The 25,263-nt window shown below is 53.1% G+C and overlaps 1 protein-coding gene across 1 annotated transcript in view; it reads right to left on the reverse strand.

Moving 5' to 3' along the window:
* Nucleotides 1-1,137: 1,137 nt before the first annotated feature.
* The window catches only part of TFCP2L1 (transcription factor CP2 like 1), a 61,699-nt gene continuing 37,573 nt past the window's right edge, over nucleotides 1,138-25,263 (reverse strand). The window contains exons 3-15 of the mRNA XM_068968704.1: nucleotides 23,613-23,689; nucleotides 22,967-23,072; nucleotides 22,224-22,330; nucleotides 20,653-20,805; nucleotides 16,707-16,817; nucleotides 14,176-14,267; nucleotides 12,115-12,163; nucleotides 11,936-12,029; nucleotides 9,790-9,880; nucleotides 8,802-8,905; nucleotides 6,483-6,625; nucleotides 2,228-2,279; nucleotides 1,138-1,184 (exon numbers count right to left, since the gene is read on the reverse strand). Of these exons, the coding sequence (XP_068824805.1) occupies nucleotides 1,138-1,184; nucleotides 2,228-2,279; nucleotides 6,483-6,625; nucleotides 8,802-8,905; nucleotides 9,790-9,880; nucleotides 11,936-12,029; nucleotides 12,115-12,163; nucleotides 14,176-14,267; nucleotides 16,707-16,817; nucleotides 20,653-20,805; nucleotides 22,224-22,330; nucleotides 22,967-23,072; nucleotides 23,613-23,689 (1,226 nt within the window). The remainder of the gene's footprint in view (nucleotides 1,185-2,227; nucleotides 2,280-6,482; nucleotides 6,626-8,801; nucleotides 8,906-9,789; nucleotides 9,881-11,935; nucleotides 12,030-12,114; nucleotides 12,164-14,175; nucleotides 14,268-16,706; nucleotides 16,818-20,652; nucleotides 20,806-22,223; nucleotides 22,331-22,966; nucleotides 23,073-23,612; nucleotides 23,690-25,263) is intronic.

Raw genomic sequence — 25,263 nt, forward strand, 5'->3', positions numbered from 1 at the left:
ACCATGCTTTGTTAGATGAACCTACACTAGCAATAGAGATCACAGGGTCCCAAGTAACAGAGACAGACACTGATTCCTGAGTCTACTGGTTATCTAAGAAAGGTGATCCAACCATTCTAACTCAGGAGAAATGCCCAAACACAGCCTCTACAAATGAAAAGAAAGAAACCTTCAAAGGGGAGCCCTCCCAGAAAATACGCCGTCCCTAGGGAGCTTGGGAAGGTTGGTGGTCTTTTCTAAATGGGATTTGGTGAGTCCATCCAAGAGGACTGGGCATCAGGAGAGTCAAGGTCATGTGATCCTACAACAGGACGTTCACTTTCTAGTCCTCCTCTATCCACGACTGCTTAGGAAATAAACTTACACCGAAAAAGAGCCCAGGAGGAATCATTTGGTTCTCTTCCCTTTTATACTCGTGAGAATGTGCCCAAAAATAGTCTTCTCAGCCTCGTCCTCTCCTCCCCAAGGGCCTTAGAACCAGGTGTGTGTGGCTCCGTAGTGTCTACCCCAGCAGTGAAGAAACGCAAGGCCCCCTCTGGACTGTGAGCAGCAGCAGACACTTAGAATCAAGGTCAATGTGAAAAGAAGCAGAAGGCACAGAGTCAACCCAACACCCATCAAGCCATCCAGGAACAGGAAGGACAGAGGCTCACCAGGATCACCAAGACAGGAAACCGACATGGAGACAGGACAGTCTCAAACCACCTCCACGTAGTCAGCCGTCCAGGGACCCAGCCAGTTGGCAGAGAAGAGGGTGAAGGCCTGCAGGAGAGGCAGAGCCTTCTCTGGAAGCAGGAGAATGGGTGCAAGGAGCTGGCACAGGTGGCACCTGGGTACCTGGTGAACTAGCCTCCAACCAGGGGAGCAACAGGTTTCAGAGCAGATGGCCCCCGTTGGCCTTTTCAGATGGAAGGACTAGGAAAAAGAACAGGGAACTGTCCCAAAGCTGGGGGCTAAGAGGAGGGGAGAGAGGAGCTGCTGGCTTTCTGCCCTCTAGACCCACAGCCTCCGCGGGTCTGTGGCTTTCACGGGCTGGGCCAGGTCCCTCCTCGCCACAGCTTCCAGGGGTGCGATATCTCCATCCAACGGGGTCCGTGGGGCTGGGGGGTGGGAGGCAGCTGCCCACTCTGCATCTGCTCAGAGGCCGCATTTCAGGATGACGTGGTAGCCGTCGTTGCTCTCGGCTGCAAGAGACAAACACTGAGGTGTTAAGGGAAGAAAGGCAGGCGTGGCGGTTTCTGGGAGCCATGGGATTAGGGTACCAGCAGACGCTCTGCCATGGATGCTGGCAGAGGCCACCAAAGTAAGACTGCACAGAGCAAAGGTAACAGCAGAGATCCCAACGCACACCTTCTCAGCTGCCTTGTTGAGCTTCTTTTTAATAGTGGGCTTTCTGCCACAGCCCAACACCCAGGGACTAAAGGGCCTGCGGGTAAGGAGGCCCTGGGTTTGATGGCTGCCAGGGTCTCTGAAGGCACTTGGTGGCTGGATCGAGAGAACAAGGGGAGGAGACTGTCCTTGTCACGGTCCAGGGTCTCTGGCCCAGTGAGGGGCTTTCATTCCTGTATAACTCTGCACACTCATCCGCCCCAGCCCTATGGGGGTAGGGGGAGGGGGTCATAGCTGGTCTCCCCTTTCTCCTGGCAGAGGAGCTCCTTCTCAGGCCCCTTCCTCGGGCGGGCCCTTCATGTCCCGCCACCTCCACACACAGCCCCGGGTCCCCAGCCACGGGGGCTGGAGGCTCAGGTGCTACTGGTTCCGTGGCTGCTCCTCCTGGAGACCCACACTTTTTTTTTTTTGGACATGCAGCACGTGGGCTCTTTGTTCCCTGACTCTGACCAGGGACTGAACCTATGCCCCCTGCATTGGAGGCGCAGAGTCTTAGCCACTGGGTCATCAGGCAAGTCCCAGACTCATACTTTAGAGCAACTCAAACGTGTCTTACTTCTCCTCGGCACTGGGTTCATGGAACACACAGTGAATGGCCAAGATTTCCCTTTCAAAGTGACCTTGGGGCCCACCTCTCCAGTTCACACATTTCCGAGGCCGAGCTTCCCAGGAACTGTGTGTTTCTTTTCCCCAGAGGATGTTTCCAAGCGACACTCACTGAAGGACTCCCCATGCCAGCCTCACTTACCAGCCTGCTCTCCCCTCACCCAGTTAGCCCAGGGGGTGAAGCCAACATCCTTTAATTAAGTAAGAGAGGGCAGAGAGGAGCAGGTTTTACCTTTTAAGGTACTGAGGATGAAACAGGATTCATCTTGGAAATTCTGCACCATCTGAAAGGCAAAAGAGAGACCACGTCACTTCAACAACGAGTTCAGAGAATGAAAAGCCTCAGTGACACAGAGCCCAGCCACTCACAACCATCAGAAACGACAGGAGCTGCGTTGACACACACACAGGATGACAGTTATGTCTTACTTTCACGGAGGAAATATGATGCAGAGTCAATGGACAGAGCAATTATAGTTGTCTTTTTTAAATTTATTTGGCTGCGTAGGGTCTTACTTGCGGCATGCAGAATCTTTTTTAGTTGCGGCATGCGAACTCTTGGCTGTGGCGTGTGGGATCTAGTTCCCTGATCAGGGATTGAACCCGGACCCCCTGCCCTGGAAGTGCAGAGTCTTAGCCACAGGACCACCAGGGGAAGTCCCACAATTACAGTTTTGAGTAACAAAAAAACTGAACGTAAAGGACAGAAGAACCCTGGAAGGGAATTAAAATGTCAACATTTCATACGAGACTCAATTGTTACTGATTTTCTTTCATGTTTTAGTTTTCTGAGTGATGGGGTCTTCCAATCCCTCTACAGGACACATTATGGGAGCAGATGTACGTAAAACAGCACGAGATAAAAACTAAAGTGCTTTACACAGGGAACCACATTCAACATCTTATAATAACCTACAATGGAAAGAATCTGAAACAGGGTATCTATTAATGCATGGAGGCTCAGCTGGTACAGAACCTGCCCACCAATGCAGGACACAAAAGAGACGCGGATTTGATCCCTGAGTCGGGAAGATCCTCTGGAGAAGGAAATGCAACCCACTCTCGTATTCCTGCCTGGAAAATTCCATGGACAAAGGAGACTGGCGGGCTACAGTCCATGGGGTTGCAAAGAGTCTGACACGACTGAGCACACACGTGTACACACACACACACATACACACACCGATGTATAACTGAAATCACTGTGCTGTATACCTGAAACTAACACAGCATCGTGTGTTCAGTTCCCTGTGGCAGGAACCAATGATTCACCAGCCCCCTCTCTCTAGAACTTTAATTAACAGTCCAGTGACCTTGGACAAGAAAACTTCCTGTCTCCAGGCCCTGTCTGTCAAACGAGGCTGTCCTGATAAAATATATATATATATATAACCAGGATGCAGAGCAATAGGAGCTGGCATCCTCTCTGGTGGGGCATCCATCCAGACAGTTGCTTTCTAGGACCGTCCATAGGAGCCAGCACAGAGGACCACACATATCTCTCCTGCAGATGGGTGCCCCAGCCAACCTCCTGCACACACACACACAAAGCACACCTAAGGATGTTGAGGACAGCACCGTGTGTGTGAGTGAAAGCTAGAAACAGCCCCCTGTCCCTCGGTAGCAGAAGCAGCAGCAACTAACTGTGGCCTGATCACACCCGGGCACTCAGCAGGGCCGGCGGCCCCCAGCAACACCCCTCAAAGTACGTGAACCACAAACTTAAGTCCCGAAGAATACACTCCTGTTCCACCTATAGGAAGTCTTAAAATAGGTGAAATTAAACAACATATTGAGGAAGAACCAGGGAATACAAAATTCAGACCAATATGTGGAGGGGAATGTGGAATTAGTTCACAAAGGGGCTTCTAACAACACTGCACTAACCTGAGTGCAGGTATTGAGTATTTTATTCTTTAAACTCTACAAATGAGCTTCCTATACTCTAAATATGTATGCTATATTTCACAATACACATTTAAAGAATATGAAAAATACACATACCTACCTAAACACACCACAACACACACACTGGCCCACAGGGCAGCAAAACCCCTTTACCAATTAAAAAGTGCAACCTACATGTTGTTGCCTGGTCTGGCTGATGGCCCCAAATCCTGCACATCCATCTACCTGTCGACCCCTGCCCCTCCCCCAGGCCTAATGGCGCGTGAAGTACATTTACGCTATGCTGCTGGCCGGTTCCTTCGGGGACTCTTGGCAGCCCCACCACTGGAGCATGCCAAACCTGACACAGGGCCCACATGGGCTTAATCAGTAACTGCCTTGTTTAATGAAGTGCCCTTGCACCCCAGGGGCCGGCTGTGCGACTGGCCGGGCTGCCTCCAGTGCTCTGGGCAATTAAGAACCAAAGGTTTCCAATTGATTCGAGGTTAAGAGGCAAGGGGACTTCGGAGGAATTAGAGTCACCTACTTAGCGGAGGTGGTGTTGAGTTCTATTCTCTGCTTCACTGGCTTAACTGCCTGCTCCGGGGGGGAATGGGGCAGGCTGGGGAAGGAACCCCCTTAAGGGACTGGTGAAATTGCAAGGGTTCCACGAATTCTTGGCTTTTGTCTTCATGACAGAAATGCGTTATGAGATCAGACCACTGCCTGATGCTCAGGGCGCTTTAACCTTCCTGGCTATTCTAAAGTCCGTGCTTAGGCCAGTAGCTCTGGGCTTCTGCGCTTTAGGGGGGCCGAAGAACAGCCACCCTAGATTTGAATATGACGATGTGAAAGCAATTCTGAGCTGATGACAAAAATAACAAGTTACAAATCAAGCCCCTTGTTCAAATGGATCCTGGGTGTGTGTTTTAAAAACCCACACGTACACACACTCTGGCAAGTGACAGACACAAAATTATCCTCCATGATCACATCAAATCTAATCTCAACTCTTCAAGGAAAAGAGAGAGGGGAAGAAAGGGGCCTTTCATGCTTGCCTTCTTCTGGTTTATGCTGTCTGATTTCTTACACAAACTGTGCATTACTTTCTAATTATAAAGGAAGGAAAATACCACCTTGTCCACTCCCGGGATGAAACTCCCATGAAACAGGGGACTCAGGACTCCTGTGTAGGGAGCTCGGGCAGTCATGATGACAACATTAGTAATGCTACTGGTGATAATGCTACTGATGATGACAGTTTATGCAGATCATTAAAAGCCTTACACGTTATATGTTGTCAAATTTAAAGCTCTCTCTCCAACACTTTTTTGCCCCCCAAAACAAATACTTAAGCTAATTTAGCATCTCCTGGTACCTGCCACTGTTTCTTCATTTTATCCTTACTACAACCTGCTCTTTGGGCATAATCATCCCCATTTTGGAGACATGGAAACTGAGGCTCAAAGACATTACATAGATTTGCCCAAGGTCACCTGGCTATGAGGAGCCGGTCTAGGTGGAGACTTCAGCTCGATTCCAAAGCATACCTTCTCCCTGCCTTCCCGACCACCGTTCCTGGACTGTTTCCCCCATCGCCCTCAGTAGGTTAATGGGTGGAGGGTCTGCTGCAGACTGGGCTGGGGTTCCTTCCGCCCCTGCTCCCATCAGCACAGCTCTGTGCAGAGGCCTCATTTCAGGAGTGGTCAGAGAGCCTGCCGTCTCGAAGCTTGAACTCTGCTGCTCTGGGCCACCTGTGTTTCTACAGAGCCTGAGCTCTTATGAGCTGTCCACCCGGGGGCCATTATGCAACCTCTCTGTGCCTGCTTCCTATCTGTGAAATGGGCTCATGACAACACCCGCCTCACAGGAAGGCTGGCAGGACTAAATGAGTCACTTAAGAAGGCTGCACACACATCGTGAGCACTGCCGAAATACCAACACTTATCATCAACATTATTACTAAGAGAAAGGGCCCAGCATAGGACAAACTCAAAAGCTTCTGCTCTACAACACGCAGGAATGCTGAACCGCATCAGCAAACCCGTTTGATGAGCCCTGCTGGAGCCAGCAGTAGAATCTGATCACTTTGGGGCACCGTTGCAGCTGGGCTGTGTTCTGAACCTGTGTCCTCTCTCAGGGGCTGCCTGTGCCCTGCAGAGTCTTGTGTGGCCAGGGACAGACCCCGGAAGGCTGCGGCAGGGACCTTCACCACTCAGCACAGGACGCTTCTGTTACCTAAGAGCCAGGTCATCTCATCAACCCAGCCCATCTCACATCCCCCAGGGCTGCTGCCTGCCCGGATGAGCTCCTGCGTCCTCACTGCCCTGCCTGGCAGTGCCCGAGGCAGCGGTGCAGTCTCTGCTCCCAGTTCGTGCAGGGCAGGACATAGGGTGGAGGGGACACAGCTATGCCAAGCCTGGTCCTGGCCTCAGACCCCTCTCTCCAGGCTCTCCCGACAGAGCCTACTGCTGAGAACAGGTGGCAGGTGGATGAACCCCATCTTCAGGCTAAAGTCACCCCCGAGCCCTGCTGGGCATGTTTCTTGCTCCTGCCCAGAGCCCCAGGTCAGTTCCACAGGGCGGGGCCACAGCACTCACCTCGTTGCTGACCACCACGTGGATGCCCGTGGGGCCCTGGCGGTACACCTGGTGGATGTGCTGCGGCGAGATGCTGTACAGGTTGGCGATCTTCTCGATCAGCTCCAAGGTGGTCAGCTCCTCCAGGAAGATGGCGTGGTACACTGGAGGGCGGAGGACAGGTCCTTCTATAGAACAAGCGTCTGCTTTCAAAGGAGCCCACCTACCAACTCTCCCCTCACCCCCTCGAACCAAGAACTAGCCCAGATGGACTCTCGGATCTGGCCATACTGGGTGCACCTCTGGAAGCCACAAGGCCCCTCCCTGCACGATTCTGCACCAGGTGAAAAGATGCCAAACTATGTTCTTTATCCCTGTTTCAGTCTCTCCTGGGGAATTCGTGTAAAATGAAGAATCTTTGGATCCACCCTGGACCCCAAGATTCCTGTCTCATTTGGGGATGGAGGCTGGCTGAAACCTGCATTGGGCAGGTGGAGGAAATCCCGTGTCTGCCTTCCTTCCCTTCCATTGGTTAAAGGGGTTACTGGATGGCTCCAAGAGTGGCCAAGAGTGAGACTCAAGGATAACTGCTACCTGACAGCAGAAGAGAGAGGGGCTGGCCCTCGCCCTCCTCCATAGCACAGACAACACCCAGCTGGAGCACTGTGACCCAGAAGGGTGAACGAGGTGGCACCAGGAATGTCATCAGACAGTTGGGATAATAGTGACCATGAGGCTTAGTAGCAAAACCCAAACCAGTTAGGGAGGAGCAAACCCCATGGGTGATGGGGGGAAGAGGGGCAGACCTCAACCCTCAGGGACCTCAAGTCCCTCAAAAACTAAAACACAACTGGGTTAAATAAGAGGTGCCCAAACTTCTCCCTCAACTAAAGGAAGAAACCCTTGGTTCAACAAATCTGATCGGCAGCTCCATCTACTAAAAGGGCACGGACACGCACATGCTCACACACAGTGGCCCCCTTGAGGGAAGTTACAGAAGCCACACACAGACTCACCTTCCCAGGATTTCACACGCTGTTCACAGAATGTGGTCACTGGGTAATGTTTCTTCCTGAACTAACCAGGTAAGAATCCCAGAATCTCTGTTCCAAGATTCCTCACTGTACTTTTCCCCCACACCCCAACTTTTCAGAGCTAGTTCCACTTTTTCTTATTTTACTCCTCAAACAAATTGGACTGCAGGCATCAAAGAACCAGAGGGATTCCAGTTTAGCCCTGTGGTTGTAACCTTTCATCTCTGGCCTTTCCTGCCGCTGGAGGAATGTGGAGGTGACCAGCACTGCTCTGAACAGCAGACAGTCAGCCTCCACTACTCAGAGCTCCTCTCATCTTGTTTCTCAAGTGAGGCAACAAGAGGCCCTCGAGTGGGTCAGCCTAAGCGCAAAGCCCGAAGCTGCCACCCCCGAGAAGCCAGACCTCGGCTCTCTCCAGACCTCTGAGCCTTGGGGTGTGGGCTGGGGCGCCTGCCTGCTTTTTCCACGCGTACAAGAAACTGTGAGACTCAGGCTCTGTCCTTCCCAGACTGACTGCAGGCAGAGGGCTAGACTCTTGCACACATGTCCTGAGGCCTGGACGCCAGCTGCCAGGGGCCGGATATTTGGATCCTGTCTCTGCCACTTGACCCTGGCCTCTCAGGGCAGCCTCTGTGCCTCAGTTTCCCCTATAGCAAACCCTGTTGGGTCCCTTGCTGATCTGGAGGGGCACATGGCAGAGAGGGGTGGGGGGAAGGGGGGATCGCACTGCAGACAATGCAGAGTTCAGACCACGCGGGCGGAGCCGGGCAGCTTGTCAGACTCAGGGCTTAAAGATGCTCAGAAACAAGGTGCTGAAAACTGCTAGCCCCAAAGAACCATGTGCCCCAGAGGTGCTCTAAGACCCTCTCGGGCAGTAGCCAAACCAAATGAGAAAGCCTCACCCAGCTGTGGGAACACAGGAGGACACACTCCTGGGAATACACTTCTCAGGTGGCACTTGTCACCAGCCAGGGAGCGAGAAAGCCCGACTCCCAGTTCTCCCCTGAGTAGCTCGGTGCCATCGGGGGCCACATCTCCGCTCCAGGCCTGTTTCCCCAGATGGGATATCAGTACATGGGACAAGACCTTCTCAGAGATAATCTCCACCTTATACATTTCAATCCCAGGATGAAGCACAGCAGAACCCCTCCTGCATGCAAGGCAGATCAGGGGAGACACTCTCAGCCAGAGGACTCTCCCTGTCGCTTTGCTGCCCTCTCACCAGCCTGGGGGAGGGGCTCCCCACAGCTCACCACCCAGGCTGGGGCCCCCCACTGCTGCCCTGCTTCTGCTCCCCACAACTCACCACACAGGTTGGGGTCCCCACTGCCATCTCGCTTCTGCTGCAGGGGCACACGGCTCTGCTCTAGCTCCTGGCAGACGTAAATGGTCATCTTCGGCCTCACGTTCCTGGCAGGAGGAAAGGAAGTTAAGGAGCAGGTATGGGGGACCGAGCTCTGTTGTTCCAGAATGTTCCAGAACACAGGGTGGAAAGAACAGTAGAAGGGACTTAGGGGGAATAAAGAAGGTTGTGGGGATGCAGAGTGCCTTCCTCCTCTGAGGGAGGAGCTGTCAGGGAAAGGGTCCCATCCAGGTGAGCCCTGACAGCTTCGAGCAGACTTGCTGACCAGGGGATGGGCGAACCCCCAACCCCCACCCAGGACCTGCCACTTGCCCAGAGTGGACTCTGCCTGTAGCACCAATCTGAAGATACGAGGTTCTTCAGGGTGATAATCAGAGCAAATGCATTCTTCGGCTTAACTCTGAGCTCACTGCATCCTCGCACATCTATGGGGGAGCCAGGACCACTGTCCTTCATTGTACAGATGAGGAAACTGAGGTTCATGGGGGTTAAGGGCTTGACCCAGTTGCCAAGTTCCTAAGAGGCAGATATGGCATTCAAACCCAGACATACCCTCTCACTCTCAAAGTGGTGCTGTCCATGTGTGGCTATTTAGACCACTCCATCCACACCTGCCCCCTGCCCCCTGCACTGGGAGGACGGGACAGGCATCTCAGAATCCACAGCCAAGAGGCCGAGACTCAGAGACCAAGGCCCCCGTCAAGCCAACAAGAGGGAAGGAGGGAGTGGGCCTCCAGGCAGGGTAGGTTGCAAACCAGGGAATCTCACCCTCTCCAACACGGGCTCTGGCCCCCACCCCACTCCTAGCACCTCCTCCTGCACTCACCCCCAGAGGAGCCCAGATCCCACTAGCTAGCCCACCAGGTGTCCAAGGGGCTGAGAGATGCAGGCCACCAGCCATACCCTGCCTCCAGTGGGAACTGGCACCTACCTGCCTTTGATGGCGTTGAAGAGCCGGATCCCGTCTGCAGGGCCACAGATCTGGACCAAGTCGTCTCGGGACATCTTGAGCAGGTCAGCACCTGGGCAGGTAAATGGGGCCGGCTTGTTCCACGGTGACCGAGGCCTGAGGCTGTTACACGGTCACCTCCCCAGGTACCTGCCGACCCGGGCCAGGGAAGAGCCAGCCTCCACCTCAGGAGGCATGGGCATCCCACACAGAGAAATGGCAAGAGCTAAACAACATCAGATCATAGCCCAAGAGGTGTCAGAACTCGACAACGAGGTTCACAAACTCAGCAGAACTGACAGGCATTTGCTGGTTAGTCATCCTCTCTACCTGGGCCTGACCCTCCCTCTGGGCCTTTTATTAGCATCACTGTCCATGATGTATCTTATCAGCACGTGGCACTGATCATGTGTGTACCTGCTTGTAGGCAGAAACTCATGGCTCTCTGGAGGCTGCCAGGGAGCCTGGGCACCCAGACACCCATGCACCTAGCACCCAGATCAAGAGGTAGGACATTCCTACCAGCTCACGTGCCCCTCATGCCAGCTACTACCCCTCTCCCCACCTCTGGGAAACTGCTGTCCTGATTTCTTACACACAGAGGAGTTTCACGCTGTTTTCCATCCACATGGCACTTATGTGAATGGAATTGGAAACTGCACCTTTCTAAGTCTGACTCTCCCTCCAAGTTTCATTTAAGGCTCATCTGTATTGCATGCAATATTAATCATTCATGCCCACTTTTAGATAGTACTCATGACATGAATAAATCACAATGCCTGTACCCTCTCTCTGCTGATGGGCATCGTGGGTGCTCCCAGTTTGGGGTGATCATAATCGGTGGACATGGTCCTTTCCTCAAAGACCGAACAGCCCCCAAGAGCCTTGAGCTCACGTGGACTCTCCAAGGTACAAGGATGACATCAGCCTTCTGTTAAAACCTGGCCAACAGCCACGTGGTCCAGAGTTACAGCGTCTACCCCCTTTCCCTGCTACAGTTAAGATACAGTTTGGAGTATACTTCTGAAGTCAAACTGGCTCCTCTTTCATAGGAAATAAAAGGCACGCCCTCACACTGTTGCACCAAGGTCCCTGGGCACCTCCCTCTCTGACCTCACCTCCTGTCTGACCCAATCAACCCCATCATCTGGGCCCTCAGCTCTGTGGCCACACCGGACAGGCCCCAACCTTTCTGCTTGGAAAGCTCACCAGCCCCCAACACACACACACACACACTTGACTCGCACTCCTTCCAGGATTTCCTCAAAGATACCTCCTCAACGAGGTCTACACTACACCTTGCTTAAGGTGGAGGCGCCCTCAGCCTGCCTCCCTCCCAGTCTTCCAAGACCCTCCTCCAAGCCTGCCCATCACAGAAGGGTCACAGTGTGTTGAGACGGGCAGTTTACACCTCTGTGCCAACTCAGAGCTGCCTGAGGCTGGAGTCCCTGCCTGACCGCCCTCATCCAGTCCACGCCCAGCACAAAGGATGTGCTAAGAAGAACTGAGCTCAAAGATGACTGTTGGGGTGCTGTTTCCCTTCTGCTACCACAGATGTCCTTGGTGGCCACTCCTCTGGTTCCAGCCAGCAATGACTCCCTGTCACTCTGGACTGCCAGGGGGCAAGGTTCATGGCTCAGTTTCCCTGTCCCCCACTGCCCCCAGCTCAGGGCTGCTGTCTGATGGGCTCATCAGCAGGGGCTTGAAAAGCCTTTACAGAAGGAAGAGCCAGCTTTCCCTTCTCACCTTGGCTGCACCACCTCCCACATTGCTTATCTGGAGACAGCGTGATGAGCAGCATTTGGGTGGAAGAGGCCAGGAGGCTTGCTGAGTACACCCTGGTCTTCTTGGCTAAGGGGCCCCTCCAGGAGGCACAGAGCCCACCCCGCAGGCAAGGAGCAGCTTGAAAAGGCTCCCAGATGGCCCTCCCTTAAAGCCACGAGCAGGTGGACACCCCAGGGGCAGGCCCGCCCAATGAGCCCTGGGCCCAGGGCCAGCACACGTGAGTGACCACATGCCTCTGTGTCCCCAGGACAGACCACAGCCCCTGGGTGTCCAGGGTGCCCAGAGCACGTGTTCAGTGTTCTGAGATCCCGGTAGGTTCTGTGCACCGTTCAGAGATGCTTACCTGAGAAGCTGGCGAAGAGCCGGCAGAACTGGGAGAATCTGTTGCGGTGGAGCCACTGCTGGGCGTCCTGCATGGAGGCCGAGGGGAGCAGGTGCTGCAGGCAGAGAGGACAGGCCTTGAGGGGGCGCTCACTCACCCGTGCGGGAACAGGTAGCCAGAGCCCCACCACAGCCACTTACATCACTGCCCACGGGCAGGGCCTCCACCGGGTGGGTTGGGGAGCTGTTGCTGCAAAGGAAGAGGAGAGGCGGTGAGCAGCCAGGATGCTCCTTGCTGGCCTGCCTTTCATGTTCCTCGGCTCTGGGGCTCGCTGGAAACAAAACGGGTCCTCGAGAAAAATACAAGCAGGAGCCCTGCTCCATCCCTGGAAATTCTTAACAAAGCCTCTGATGTGGACAAGGGTTCTGATGAGCTACACATTCCCATAAGCTACACAACCCCATCCCTCCTCTAAGGCTCCGGGCTTGTTTTGGGCAGATTTCATGGTCCCCACCTCGAGCCCCAGTCAGTGAAGGATAGACTGACCAAGGAGACCTCGAGCCTCTCAGGGACTTGGTGCTAAGACGGCAAAGGGCCAACCACACCCAGCAGAGGGCAGAGGAATCCCTGGGGAACCATTCTGCAGCAACAGTACCCACAGTTTGGCATCCACTGGGAGAAAATCTTTCTCATGGCTTTCTCCCAAAGGGAGGCAGAGACCTGAACATCTGGGCTTTTAAGCCAAGAGAAAGACAGTCAGAGACGACCCTCCCAGATGGACAGTGGTAATACTACAATGTGAGTGGACCTGGTGTCACTGACCTGGCCACTTAAATTTGTTCAAACGATAAATTTTACATTATGTATGTAAGTGTGTATGTGTGTGTGTGCGTACACTAAGTTGCTTCAGTCACATCCAACTCCGCGACCCTATGGACTGTAGCCCGCCAGGCTCCTCTGTCCATGGGATTCTCCAGGCAAGAATAATACTGGAGTGGGTTGCCATGCCCTCCTCCAGGGGAATCTTCCTGACCCACGGATCAAACCCACATCTCTTATGTCTCCTGCACTGGCAGCCAGGTTCTTTACCACTAGCGCCACCTGGAAAGCCCCCTGTAACAATAAGGAAAAAAGAAAAGACCTTTGCAGCAATGATTCCTAGGCCAGTCATCAGTGACTATAGATGCAGGTTATCTGGGTCTGGGGGTACCAGGACTCTACACATATTCCCCTGACCGAGTGTGGAATTCGTACTCCCCTGGAAATAGGGAAACTGAGACTGCAGGAAGTGAAGGAATCTGCCTGCAGAAAGGTGCAGAGTTAAGAATCTGCCTGCAGTGCAGGAGACCCGGCTTTGATCCCTGGGTTGGGAAGATCCCCTGAAGAAGGGCATGGCAACCCACTTCAGTATTCTTGCCTGGAGAATCCCATGGACAGAGGAGCCTGGTAGGCTACAGCCCACGTGGTTTCAAAAAGTCGGGCATGACTGAGCGACTAACACTTTCATTTTTTTTCACTGCCTGAATAAAATACAGCAGCCCTTCCTTGTGCCCCCTTCTCGGTAAGGACTGTCCTTATCTAGTAAATCAAGTTCTTGTCTGGCTTGCTAATCAGTGAAGTTCTCTGCCAAGCAGGGGCTCCAAACAACCCGCATGTTCTACATGCCCCTGTTAAACCCGTCTGGCATCCTTCCTGCCCCCACCAACAGGGAGGGCAGTGTTGTCACGGTGACATCACAGGATAGGAGGGACAGCTGCCTGCTGGTCCCTGCACATCTGTCACCTTGGAATCAGCACGGCCTGGGCCTTGGCAGAGCTGGTGACCAGAGGTGAAGTCGCTTCTGCATTGTGGGTCCGGACACCCAGAGGTGTGGGAAAGATCCTGAGCTGAGCCCCTCTGCCCAGTGACCATGCACAAGGGCTGCAGCAAAATCTAAGAAGCCCCTCCAGCCGCTACGGGGCCCAGACGTCCACCTCCTGAGGCCCCAGCTGTCTAGGAGGTGGCCCAGGAGCTCACGGGCTGGCCCACCTTAACTTGGGGAGGGAGTGGGTGCTGGGTGCTTAGTTACTCCACCAGTCGGCCTTTCTAGAAGTGTAATCAAGCTTGAAAACCTGTACACATGATGCTAAAAATGGTCGTGAACACCAGTCAACCGCCCTGAAACCCAATTGATGCCGGGCTACAAGAGCAGTGAAGACACATAGAATGAGTCTGCACCTGTGGTCAGTTTACAGACCACAAGGGAGAGAGGGTGCACGTACCCTTCGCCGAGGCTGAAGCTGTTTGGTGAGCCGTTGTAGCTTGGGGATGAGGCACTATTCACCTGGTAAACCACATCGGGCCATGGGGAGCTCTGTGGGGAGAGAGCACAGGGTGGCAGTGGTCCCCGAAGACCCAGACCTGCAGATGAGATGAGCCCAGCTTCCCTAGCCCTCCCACTCAGTGTGAAATCACAACCTTTCAACACCCAACCCACACTGACCTGGTACCCAGGGATGGGCAGGGTGCTCAGACCACACCGAAGAAATCAGATAGAGCCAAGAAGAGACCTCGTCATCAGTAGGTCATCCCCAGGGCAAGCAAAGCATGACACATGTCTGTCAGAGCTTTCGAGCAGCCAAAGCAAAGAGGGAAACCTCATCAGTGCAGGACAGGCCAGGTGCCCACAGGCAGGTCTTCCCCATACAGACAAATGGGTGTAAATGCAAGAAACAGGGAGCACTGGCCCACTTCCAAAAGAAAATCACCAACGAAGCTCCGTATTACTAACAGCATCTCCAGATGACCCTCAGATGACAGGGACAGGCACCTCCACACTGGCTTGTAGCAGCCTGTCCCCAGCACAACTCCACGGGTATTTATAACATTTGAGGCATCCTGCTCAACCCAGGAGCCGAGGGAGACACAGCAACACAAACGACGTGACCCCTGAATGCCCGGATCTTCTTGTGCTGAAGCCTAAATAAACATGTAGGAGTCCCCCGAAGCAAGCCTAGACATGTGGGTGCTGCCTGGGGGTTGGGGGACCAAGCATTCACCACTTCCTTTTTCTGCGATGACCCGGCTCTGGACACGGTCAGACGGAAGCATTCCTGAGACTTACGATCACCCACCTGACCACAGGGTGGGTCAATATTTAACTCTGTTCTGAGTGAGGGCTGGAATGTGTTGGTGCTGAGTCCTGGAGCCCTCGGGGGTAGGAAAACTGATGAGCTGACAAGAGGGGAGCCGGCAGCTCCTAAAGTTACAGATTGGGTACGGATTTCAATACCTGGTCGGGGAGAGGGGCTGGGACATAGCCTGGAGCACCCAGGGGACCCGTCCTCCAGCAGGGAAGTCAGGGGAGAGGCAGGCACCAGAGGCTGAGGCCCAGGTTGGAAGGAGAGGTGGCCACAGACAGGGACTGGGCAGCAGGAAGGGTCCTCAGGGCATGTCACCAGCATTTACCAAGCCCGGGAAGAGCTAAGCGTCCAAGTGCTGCCCCACACCATGTATTGCTGGCTCTGACCAGCTTCCAGGGGGCAGGGCTCCTCCCGTGCCGGGGCTCTCGGCCACCGTCAGCCTCGATCCAACGAAAGGCCACCATGCGTCTGTCTGCAAAATTAGTGTCCCTGCTCTCCTTTTGCAAATACTCCTCTGCAGATGGCTTGTGTGTGTGTCTCTCTCACACCCACACACACATCCTCACATACATGCACAGCTCCTCAGACAGGACCTAGTCACCGGTCTCTGAGCCACCCTGTGTCTGGACCTCACCCTTCACACACTTAACCCCACCATGGTCAGCACTGGACCTCAGGCATCCATGGAGGGCCTCCCGAGTAAGTCACAATATTCACACAACACCTATTAGCTGGCCTGATCACAGGGCACAGTGGGGAAGAGTTGTTAAAATCAAAAACAGAGCCCAGTAAACGCGGCAGCAGCAGCAGGAAGGGCCCGTGACAGGAGGAAAAGGAGCCTGCGATAGGGAGCGTCTCAGACGAACCCTGGATGGAAGGACAGAGAAGGCTGGTGTCAGCACCTGGCTTATGAGGAAATGCACCCCAATATCCATCCCAACAGCCACAGAGTGGGTGTTACCCCTTGGACCCAGCAACCCCCACTCCGAGAACAGAAGCTGCAGACATTCTTTCCTCGTGGAGAACTTCACATGAGCAAGGTGTTCACGGCACCCTGTGTGAAATAGCAGGAGCCTGAGAACAGTCCAGAGTCCGCCAGCAGGCTGTCCACACAGAGAAGGCTATAGAGCTGGATGAAGCACTGGAAAGCTCTTTATGATCAGATAAGAAACGCCAGGAAATAGAGACAGTCAACTTTAGAACAGTGACTGTGTGTGTGTGTACTGTTGGGGGAAAAAAAAGCACGCGTGGGGCAAACTTGTTTGAATTGGTTTCCTTCGCAGAGAATGTGGGGCCCAATACAGAGGAACCAGGGTCACCTACCGCCCTGAGGAAGAGAAACCAAGGCTGGATTGTGCTGGGAGAGATCTTTTCTGATGGAGATTCTTATACCTTTTGAATTTGGACCACATGAATATATTATCTATTAAAAAAAAAAAACACCTAATTTTGAAATATACCTGGTGAAATGTGCCAACGGCAGCCGAGAGTTAGAAGGTATTTGTAAAAGGTGTCCCTGGACACCAGGCCTCAGATGCCAGCAGTTCCAGACATGGGAACACACCAGGACTGAACAGCACTCTCAGAAGCATTCACCCCAAACGGGCACTTTTCCAAGGATCCAGGCTAACAGCCCCCTGCCCACCCGCAGGAGGAGGCCCCCGGCTCACCTCTGAGAGGATGGTGGTCTCATAGGACGGCTGGTACTTCTCCTTCTCTTGGGCCGTTCTTTTCTCCATCTTTTCCCGGTCGGTCTTCTGCTTCCGGTCGGCTCCCTTTGGCTGTAAGTGCAGAGCACAGGGGTCCAATGAGCTCAAAGCTGGCAGAGGCAGCTGTCTGGGGCAGACCCAGAGCTGAGGGGCAGCCCCTAACGCTGGCACACTCCTCCCTCACCCCAAGCAGGGTCTCGCGGACAGGAAAGACTGTCTCTCATCTCCCAGGCATCCGCCACATGGCCCTTCTGCCTGGAATCCTTGCTCACCCCAAGGGAGCTCAGAGCCCACTCCTGGTCCTTCAGGGACTCTTACAGGGTCCGCTCAGCTGTTCTGGCAGGCATGCTTGGGGCAGAGCTTTACCAGTGGCCACTTGCTAATGGAAAGGACCCCTCAGGAGCCTTTCTTGGGTTCCCCATAGAGAGAGACAAGAAGCGGACAGACTAGGGCCTGCTAGCCAGGGCTCCATCTACACTCACGGTCCACCTCTAAGGCCTCCTTGCCCCTAACACTTAGGACTCCGGGCACACTCCCAGCTTACAGTCTGCCTGCGGGGTAACAGCCATCCTGACATGGCCTGTCTTGGGCACCCAGCGCATCTGAGGAATTCACAGGCATCCAGGCCTCACAGGTACTACTATCGGCCTCATTTACGGATTAAGGAGACAGAAGGCCCAGTGACCCATCGAGACCGGAGAGGAACCACGTGCTGATCGAGTCAAGATTCCAGGTCAGAAGCCCAGCTGGGCACAGCCACCAGGCTGGCTCCAGCAGGCCCAGCTGATGGGGACCATTTGGACCACTAAGACTATCCCCTCTCGAGTTCACAGTCTGGTGGGCAAGGTCAGATATCAAGACTCTGAAGGGCCCTGAACTGAGTGTTTTACTCTGTATGGGGCAGACCACACGAGGTGGGCAGTCAGGGAAGAAAATCCACCCTTCCGCTCCATGGTGCCTTTGGGATCATCCTGGCGGGCACTTTCCTCAGGCTGCAGCTGCTGACTCCCAACTCAGGGGGCATTAGGAAATAGCCTTTGAGGGGACACCCAGGCTGGAGGGAGGGAGCTTTGCTGGGGGTCCTATGGGAACATGAATGACGGATCTGGTGTCCAGCAGGAGAGCCAGGCATGAGGTAGCTGGACCCCCATTATCTGGCTTCCCTGCTCCACCTCCATCCTGTCCCAGAAAGGAGCCCTTTCCTCCCGGCCCAGAAACATTACTGGCAGAACAAGGCTGAACCTGCCTGTGGGGGACACCACTCAGCCCCAGGGAGACCCCTGCAAGGAGTTGGCAGGATAAGGAGAGTCCTAAGACATCCCCACAGAGCCCCAGGGCAGCAACCCAAGAAGCCAGAGGCTTCCTAGTAACCAGGGTAACCTGAGATAGGAGGTTACGGGCAGTTTGGCAGGGCTCTGCCTGGCCCTGGTGCACACCTATCTCAACTGCTCCTGTGGGTGGGTGGCCAGGCCACCTCAGGCATTCTGAGGAGCTCATTTCAGGTGACAGAGCTTCCCTGGTGGCTCAGATGGTTGAGAATCTGCCTGAGATGCAAGAGACCCAGGTAGGATCCCTGGGTCAGGAAGATTCCCTGGAGAAAGCAATGGCTACCTACTCCAGCATTCTTGTTTGGAGAATTCCATGGACAGAGGAGACTGGTGGGCTATGGTCCACGGGGTTGCAAAGAGTCGGACACAAATGACAGAGCGATTAACACTTTTGCTTTCACTTTCATTTTGGGTGACAGATGCTCCTTCCCTCTCTCAGGAGATGCCAAAGCAGCTTCCAGCTCAATTGTCCCAATAAGGGCTGGTGTGGTTTTGAGGAGCCAGGTAGAGCCCTCATTTCTGAGTGTCCGCCTTGAGGTGTAACAGGGGGAGCTGGCAGGGGGCATGGGGAGAACTGGGCATCCCTGGCACAGACTGATCCTCTCTCCTACCAGCTGGCCCAGGGCCTGATCCCAGGGCATCACACTGGATGCAACCCTACCTGAGGGCAGAAGATGGGTGGTGGGATGTGGTCTGCACACAACCAAGAGAGGATGGGACTGCAGGACAGGCAGAGACCACCCACTGTGCAGCCTCAGAGCTGTCCAGGGTGAGCTAGAATCAAGAACCCAAGACCAGAGGCACCAGTGAACAGGATCTGCAGAATAATGCTCTCCAAAGATGGCCCCGCCCTAATTCCCAGAGCCTGGGAGAATGTTACCTTAGGGCACAAGAGGGCAAGGTTGCAGATGGAATCAGGATCGCCAACAGTGAGAGACTAAAACAGGAAGGGGAGCCTGGATCATCCCAGTGGGCCCAGTGTAACCATGGAGGCTTAAAGGGTGTGTTGCGGGGAGCATGGAGGGAATGGGTGATGCTGGCTTTGAGGATGGAGGAGGGGCCACGGGCCAAGGAATGCAGATGCCTCTAGAAGCTGGAGAAGGCAAGGAAAGAGATTCTCCCCTACGGCCTCCAGAAAAGAATTTAACCTTCCTGATGCCTGACCCTAGCCCAGTGAAACCTGTTTCAGACTTCAGCATTTAAAAAATAATGTAGTACTAAGCCACTCAACTTTGGTTTTTTTTTTTTTTTTTTTTTTTACATCAGGAGGGGGATATAAATATGGGGGAGAAATGTAACTTCCTTTGGAGGCCAGATTCAAGGCTTCATCATGCTGAAGTAGGTTTCTGGAGGTGCCACTGCTCTGGCAGCAGACACAAACTCACCTCCACCAACACATAGAGCCTGGCCAGGGCCCCAGAACCCTTTGCCCACAGCCCTCAGATGGCCAGACACTATCAGTGGGGATGAAGCTAGCTGCCCAGCTGTGTGGTCACCTAAGTGCAGACACGGGCAGCTGCAGGGCCTTCCCGTCCAGGTGGGAAACGGGCCAGATGAGCACTCTGCCACCAGGTTGATGGTTCTACCTGCGGGCGTTTATTTCCACATCCATCCCTAGCTCAGGAACAGCAACACTGACCCAGCTTCTTCTGGGACAGGCCCTCGTTTCTACAGCCTCTCCCTCTGGCATCTCCAGCTCCAGCAGCTGGAGCTCTGCCAATAAGTCCCCAGGTCCCGACTGCGAAAGACCAGGAGGAGAGGGAAAGGCACCTGGGCTGGTCCTCAGGCGCCTGCTAGGATTCCCCAGGAAAGCAGGCTGGTCCCGTCTGCTGGCAGCAGTCCTGCTCAGGGCCGGTGCACCCACCAGAGTGACGTGGACTCTGCTGTCACCCCCTCCCCACAGGGCCACCCTGAGCTGCACCACCGGCAGTCATTTTTAGGAAATAATCTGCCCAGAGAGATGGGATGAGAAACAATGACAGGCAACTGCAGGGGGTGAGGCAAGAAAGGAAAAGGGAGGCCGTGCCAGGAGGCCACTGCAGAGGGACAAGGGTCTCGGGGCCCTAAAGAACAGCGTCCACTGGGATTAACAGATACACGGTAACATATGTAAAACAGATAACCAACAAGGACCCATTGTACAGCACAGGGCACTCTATGAAATATTCTGTAATAAGCTATAATGGAAAAGAATTAATACATATAACTGAATCACTGCACTATACACCTGAAACTAACACAGCTTTGTAAATTAACTATACTGCTATAAAAAACATTTTGAAAAATAACATCCATGGTCAGGACCTTCAAAGGGGGTCTCCTGACTTGTTTTTTTAGGAGAATCTAATGGGCAATCACGGAATCTGTGGCCAACGTGCTTGGGAGGAAAACAGAAATCTCTAACTGTGCCAGTCCCACCACTCTGGTCAGGCAGAGCTGAGCCGGGCTGCTGTGAGGGTGAAAGAGCCCAGGCAGGAGCCCCCAGCCCCTGGCCGCCGCCCTCACTGCCGGGCTCTGGGGTTTTGGCCTCCAGTCCTGGGCGGGGGTGGCGGTGGGCGGGACGCTGGCGGCCATCCTACCTTGAACACCTTGATCTGGCAGCTGGCTGAGTGCAAGTGCTCCGTGTACTCTCCATTTTCACTCTGCTTGAAGGTGTCGATCTGCACCCGGAAGGGCACACCCTTCTCACCCCCGTGCTTCCTCGGGGTGAACTCGGTGCTGATGCAGTGCACCTGCGGGGGATGCGGCAGGCAGTTAGCCAGAGGTGGGCGAGGGTGGGGTCTGAACCCCCAGGAGCTCCTCTCCCAGTAGATGTGTCCATCCCACACAGTCAGGCCCGCCTCCACCTCCCCACTGTCCCCCGGTGCTGGCCACTCCATCAGGCCACTGGCCACCCCCCACAGCTTCTCACTTCCATCCTTTGACCTTGGAGGCCCTGCCTGACCAGCTAAGTCCTTGCCATTACTCCAGGCCCACTGACTCCAGCAACTCCCTTTCACTCCTCCCCCTGAGACCTCTGCTGGGCAAATCCCAGACAGCACCGAGCAGGGACCACAGCTTAGTCCCTAGGAGCCTAGTCAGGCCAGGCCAGAAGCTAGAACCATTTCTTTACTTCTGGTAAGTGCCTGCTACACAGAAAGCACTTGATGTGTACTGATTGCTATAATAATGTAATCACATTGTCATAATATTGGGTTGGCAAAATAGTTAGTTCCAGTTTTTTCCATAAGGTGGTATGAAAAATCCAAACAAACTTTCTGGCCAACCCAATACAACTACATATTGTTGTAATAATAAACAATAACATTATAATAATTCTTTCGAAATGCAATTCGAGTATTATAACCATGCAAGGCAAAAAGGTCGCTTACTCTCACTGAGCGATTACTATGAACCAGGCCTGTGGTCATGCCTCTGTTTTCATTCTCTAATTTATAAGACAGAGAGGAAAACCAAGAGGCTCAAAAAGGGACCCACAGCAAGTGAGAGAGCCAGGGGAAGCCCAGAAGCACAGGGCCCTGGCCATGTCCTCGGCCACCTGGATCCGCTGTAGTGTTTAACATAAAGTCAGGTCCATAGCAGAAGCTCTTATGGGCTTCCCTGTTGGCTCAGAAGGTAAAGAATCTGCCTGCAATGCAGGAGACCTGGGTTCAATCCCTGAGTTGGAAAGATCCCTGGGAGAAGGAAATGGCCAACCCACTCTAGCATTCTTGCCTGGAGAATCCTATGGACAGAGGAGCCTGGCGGGATATACAGTACATGGGGTTCCAAAGAGTCAGACACAATTGAGCAACTAAGACTTTCACTTTCATACCAGGAGCTTCAGAATGAAACATTTAATAATAGAAACAATTATGAAAAAAAATTTATACTTCAAATTCTGTATGCTAGGACTCAGTTACTGTGTAGAAAGCTTACATATTGATGAGCAGCACCCACGCAGGAGTCTACAGCGTCCCATATCCTCCTCCTAGCCCCAGTGGCCACCCAGTCTCATGGTTCTGGCCCATTCACCCTCCTTCTCAGCCTCCTTGCCTGTGGCCAAGGGCAAAAGCCCATCAAGGCCCCACGCATGGATGGTTTTGAGAAACAACACGATGGACCCCAAAGTTCTGACTTCCCCACAAAGGGCAACCTCCTTCCTGCTCACCTGAATGAATGCAGATGCTCTCTTTGAAGGATCCCACAAAAACTCGACTGCATTCAGCTGGGTCGGGCTGGCCCTGGGGTCCAAGATACCAACAGACAGTGGAATATCTGTGCACACACACACACACACAAAAATGCAATCGTCAGCCACTCCCAATATTTCGGGAAGGACTCCTATTACAGTTCCAAACTCCTTACACAATTTGAAACACCAAGAGTTCTGAAAGCTAGGTTCTGCATAGCTCATTTGGCAGAATCCTGACTTGAATCTCCATGAAGCTATTCCAAGCCTTTGCCCCATTGTGTGCCGTCACTCTATATGGCTACAAGAACATGGCCTGTTGGTGGTGTGACCCGACTGTGGGTCTACACACCCTACTATTATTTCAACTTCTGAATTCCAAAACCCATGTGGCCCCAAGTTTTGTGAATAAAAAGCCTGCGGACCACTGCCTGAGCCCTCAGTTCCATTTCCGTTGCCCCCTCTCTGATGCCCACCCTGCCCTCCATCAAGTCAGGATCCTTCTGTGAAGGTTTCCCTGCTTCTCACTTCCTGACGACAGGTCCTTATTTCTAAATGCCCCCCCATGCACCCCAGAAAGGGTACTCCCGGAGGGCAGGGCTCATGAGGTGGTCACCTCCACCAGCTCCCATGGGGTTTCACACAAGGCAGAAGTGTGGTAAGAGGCCCTGGACACTGCTGGGTCTGGATGGTGCCAACCCCCAGTCAGCCCAGAAACCCACCAATGTCCAGGATCCGGTCCCCAGGCCGGCTCCACCGCCAGCCCTCCAGCTGCTGGTGCTCCGTGTACTGCAGACGCCGGTCGTGAAACACCACGCGGATGATGCTCTGGGGGCCGGGGTCAGGGGCGGGGGGGAGAACAGCTGAGTGTGGGGCCCAGAGGGACCTGCAAGGAACCCGCCCTGACCTTCCCCCAATCAGACAAACCTCCCTTCCTCCGAGGCCCTCTGCCTGGGGCCTTTCCCCCTAGCTCCTCATGTCACCCCTCCCTCCTAGGAACCCCAACAATATGAACAACAGCACAAACAGCGAGGGATGCCCTACTCTCAAGGGGCTGCTACGTGCTTCGTACACATGGGCCATTTACAAACCTTCTGTGCAGGTGAGCAAACTGAGGTTCAGAATACACTGGGAAGAGGCAAAGCCAGGCTGCAACCCGAGTCTGTGTGACCTGGCCATCAGCTCCCAGCACTGCCGGCCTGACCAAAGCCCCTCAGACCACACACTCCAGGGACCCTGAGCCCACCTCTGTCCCTGGAGTTTTCCCCAAACCTCCCAAGCACTCCCAATTCCCAGTGCAAGCCCAGGTGTTAGGCCCCTAATCAAGCACCCCCAGGTGCCAAGGCACGGTACAGACTGGAGCCTTACCTTCACATATTTTGTGTTCAGATCCTGAAAATCTCCCAGTTTCCTGTTCTCCAGCAGTCGGATTTCATAAGACTGACCTGGAGGGAGTTAATGGTACATTTTCCACTTCTGTTTTCAAATTGGGGGCTTCGCCACACCAGAGGCCTTCTCAATGCCCACCCAGGCCTCATGGCTCTGCGACCAAAGCAGAGAAGAAAAGCCGGGGACAAGAGCAGCTCAGATCACACTATGGGCAGGATTTGTCCATCTGACCTGGTAGGGACCTAGGGCCCCCCAGGTAATGCACATGACCACTGGAGAGAGACAGCACCTCTACAGCTTTCAAAGACAGAATCCAAAACAATACAGTTACATTTACAGAGCACAACTTCGTATTTCTTTATAAAGAACATCCCCCATACACTCAGATGGAGAATACAGATACTTAAATCTACATTCAATAACTGAACGGATGGACCCTTTCTGAGAGCAAGTTTAAAGGAATGAATAAAAACCTGTTAAACATTGTCTCTAACTGCAGAATGAAGAGCATTTTCTCAAGCTAAAAGAATTTCATGTATTTGAAAGGTGTGGGGATTCTGTTTGGGGACATGTAACCAGCAAGAGCCAGTTAAAGAATACAGATGGGGAAAAGATCCATCCATAAGAACAAACTTAAAACACCAACCTTTAAAGTATCTACGAGTTACCTGAAGCAAACTACACACATTTTACTGGAAGATAAAACATACCTTGAAAAAATACAATACAAAACATTCCTAGACAGAAAGACCACCTATCAAACGATGTCAACTTTTTCCAAATCAAGTTCAGTGACAACTCTAAAACACCTTGCCACACATTGCAGCTTAACAATGGATGTGTTGCAAATAAGAGAGAACAAATGCTTTCATCACTGGTCTTGGTAAATCCAATAAAACTGTCAAAAAAAATTTTTTTTAATAATGATAGGCTCTCAAGAAGTTACAAAAATAGTACACAAAGGTCCTGAGCATCAGCCCCTAGCTTCCCCCAGGGGTGGCATCTGAGTTCACTATGGCGCATTATCAAAACTGACCATGGCACAGTGCAATTAACTAAACCCCAGACCTCACTGAGGTTTCCCTGGGTTTTGCAGACTTAATCCAAGTTACCACTAGATTAAAAAGTTAATTTCCTAAAGTTTTGTGTTAACATGAATGATTGCTTATCAGACACTCAATGGGGAAGGACTGAACCTAAATCAATGAAAGAAAAGGAAATCTAATATAGAGAAAGACAGATGAAGATATATATGCATCTAGGAGCGGCACAAACCCAGTGGCTAACAGACTTACTATATCTAAAAAAGCAGTGATTGGACAAATATTAAGATTCCCTTGAGTAGGTTGAATTGTAGCCCCCAAAAGATATGTCCATACCCTAATCTCCAGAACCTGGGAATATTATCTTTGCTTTGGAAAAAGTTTTGGCAGATGCAATTAAGTTAAGGATATTGAGGTGAGGAGAGATGATCCTGGTTTGTCCTGGAGGTCCCTACATCCAATGACAAGTGCCCTTGTAAGAGGACACACAGAGAAAAGAAGGAGCAGGGACGCATGGGAGCAGAGACCGGACTGATGAGGCCACAAGCCAAGGAGTGCCTGGAGCCACCCGAAGCCAAAAGACGCAA

Source organism: Capricornis sumatraensis, chromosome 3 (assembly GCF_032405125.1).
Source record: "Capricornis sumatraensis isolate serow.1 chromosome 3, serow.2, whole genome shotgun sequence".
In the NCBI taxonomy this organism is placed as follows: Eukaryota; Metazoa; Chordata; class Mammalia; order Artiodactyla; family Bovidae; genus Capricornis; species Capricornis sumatraensis.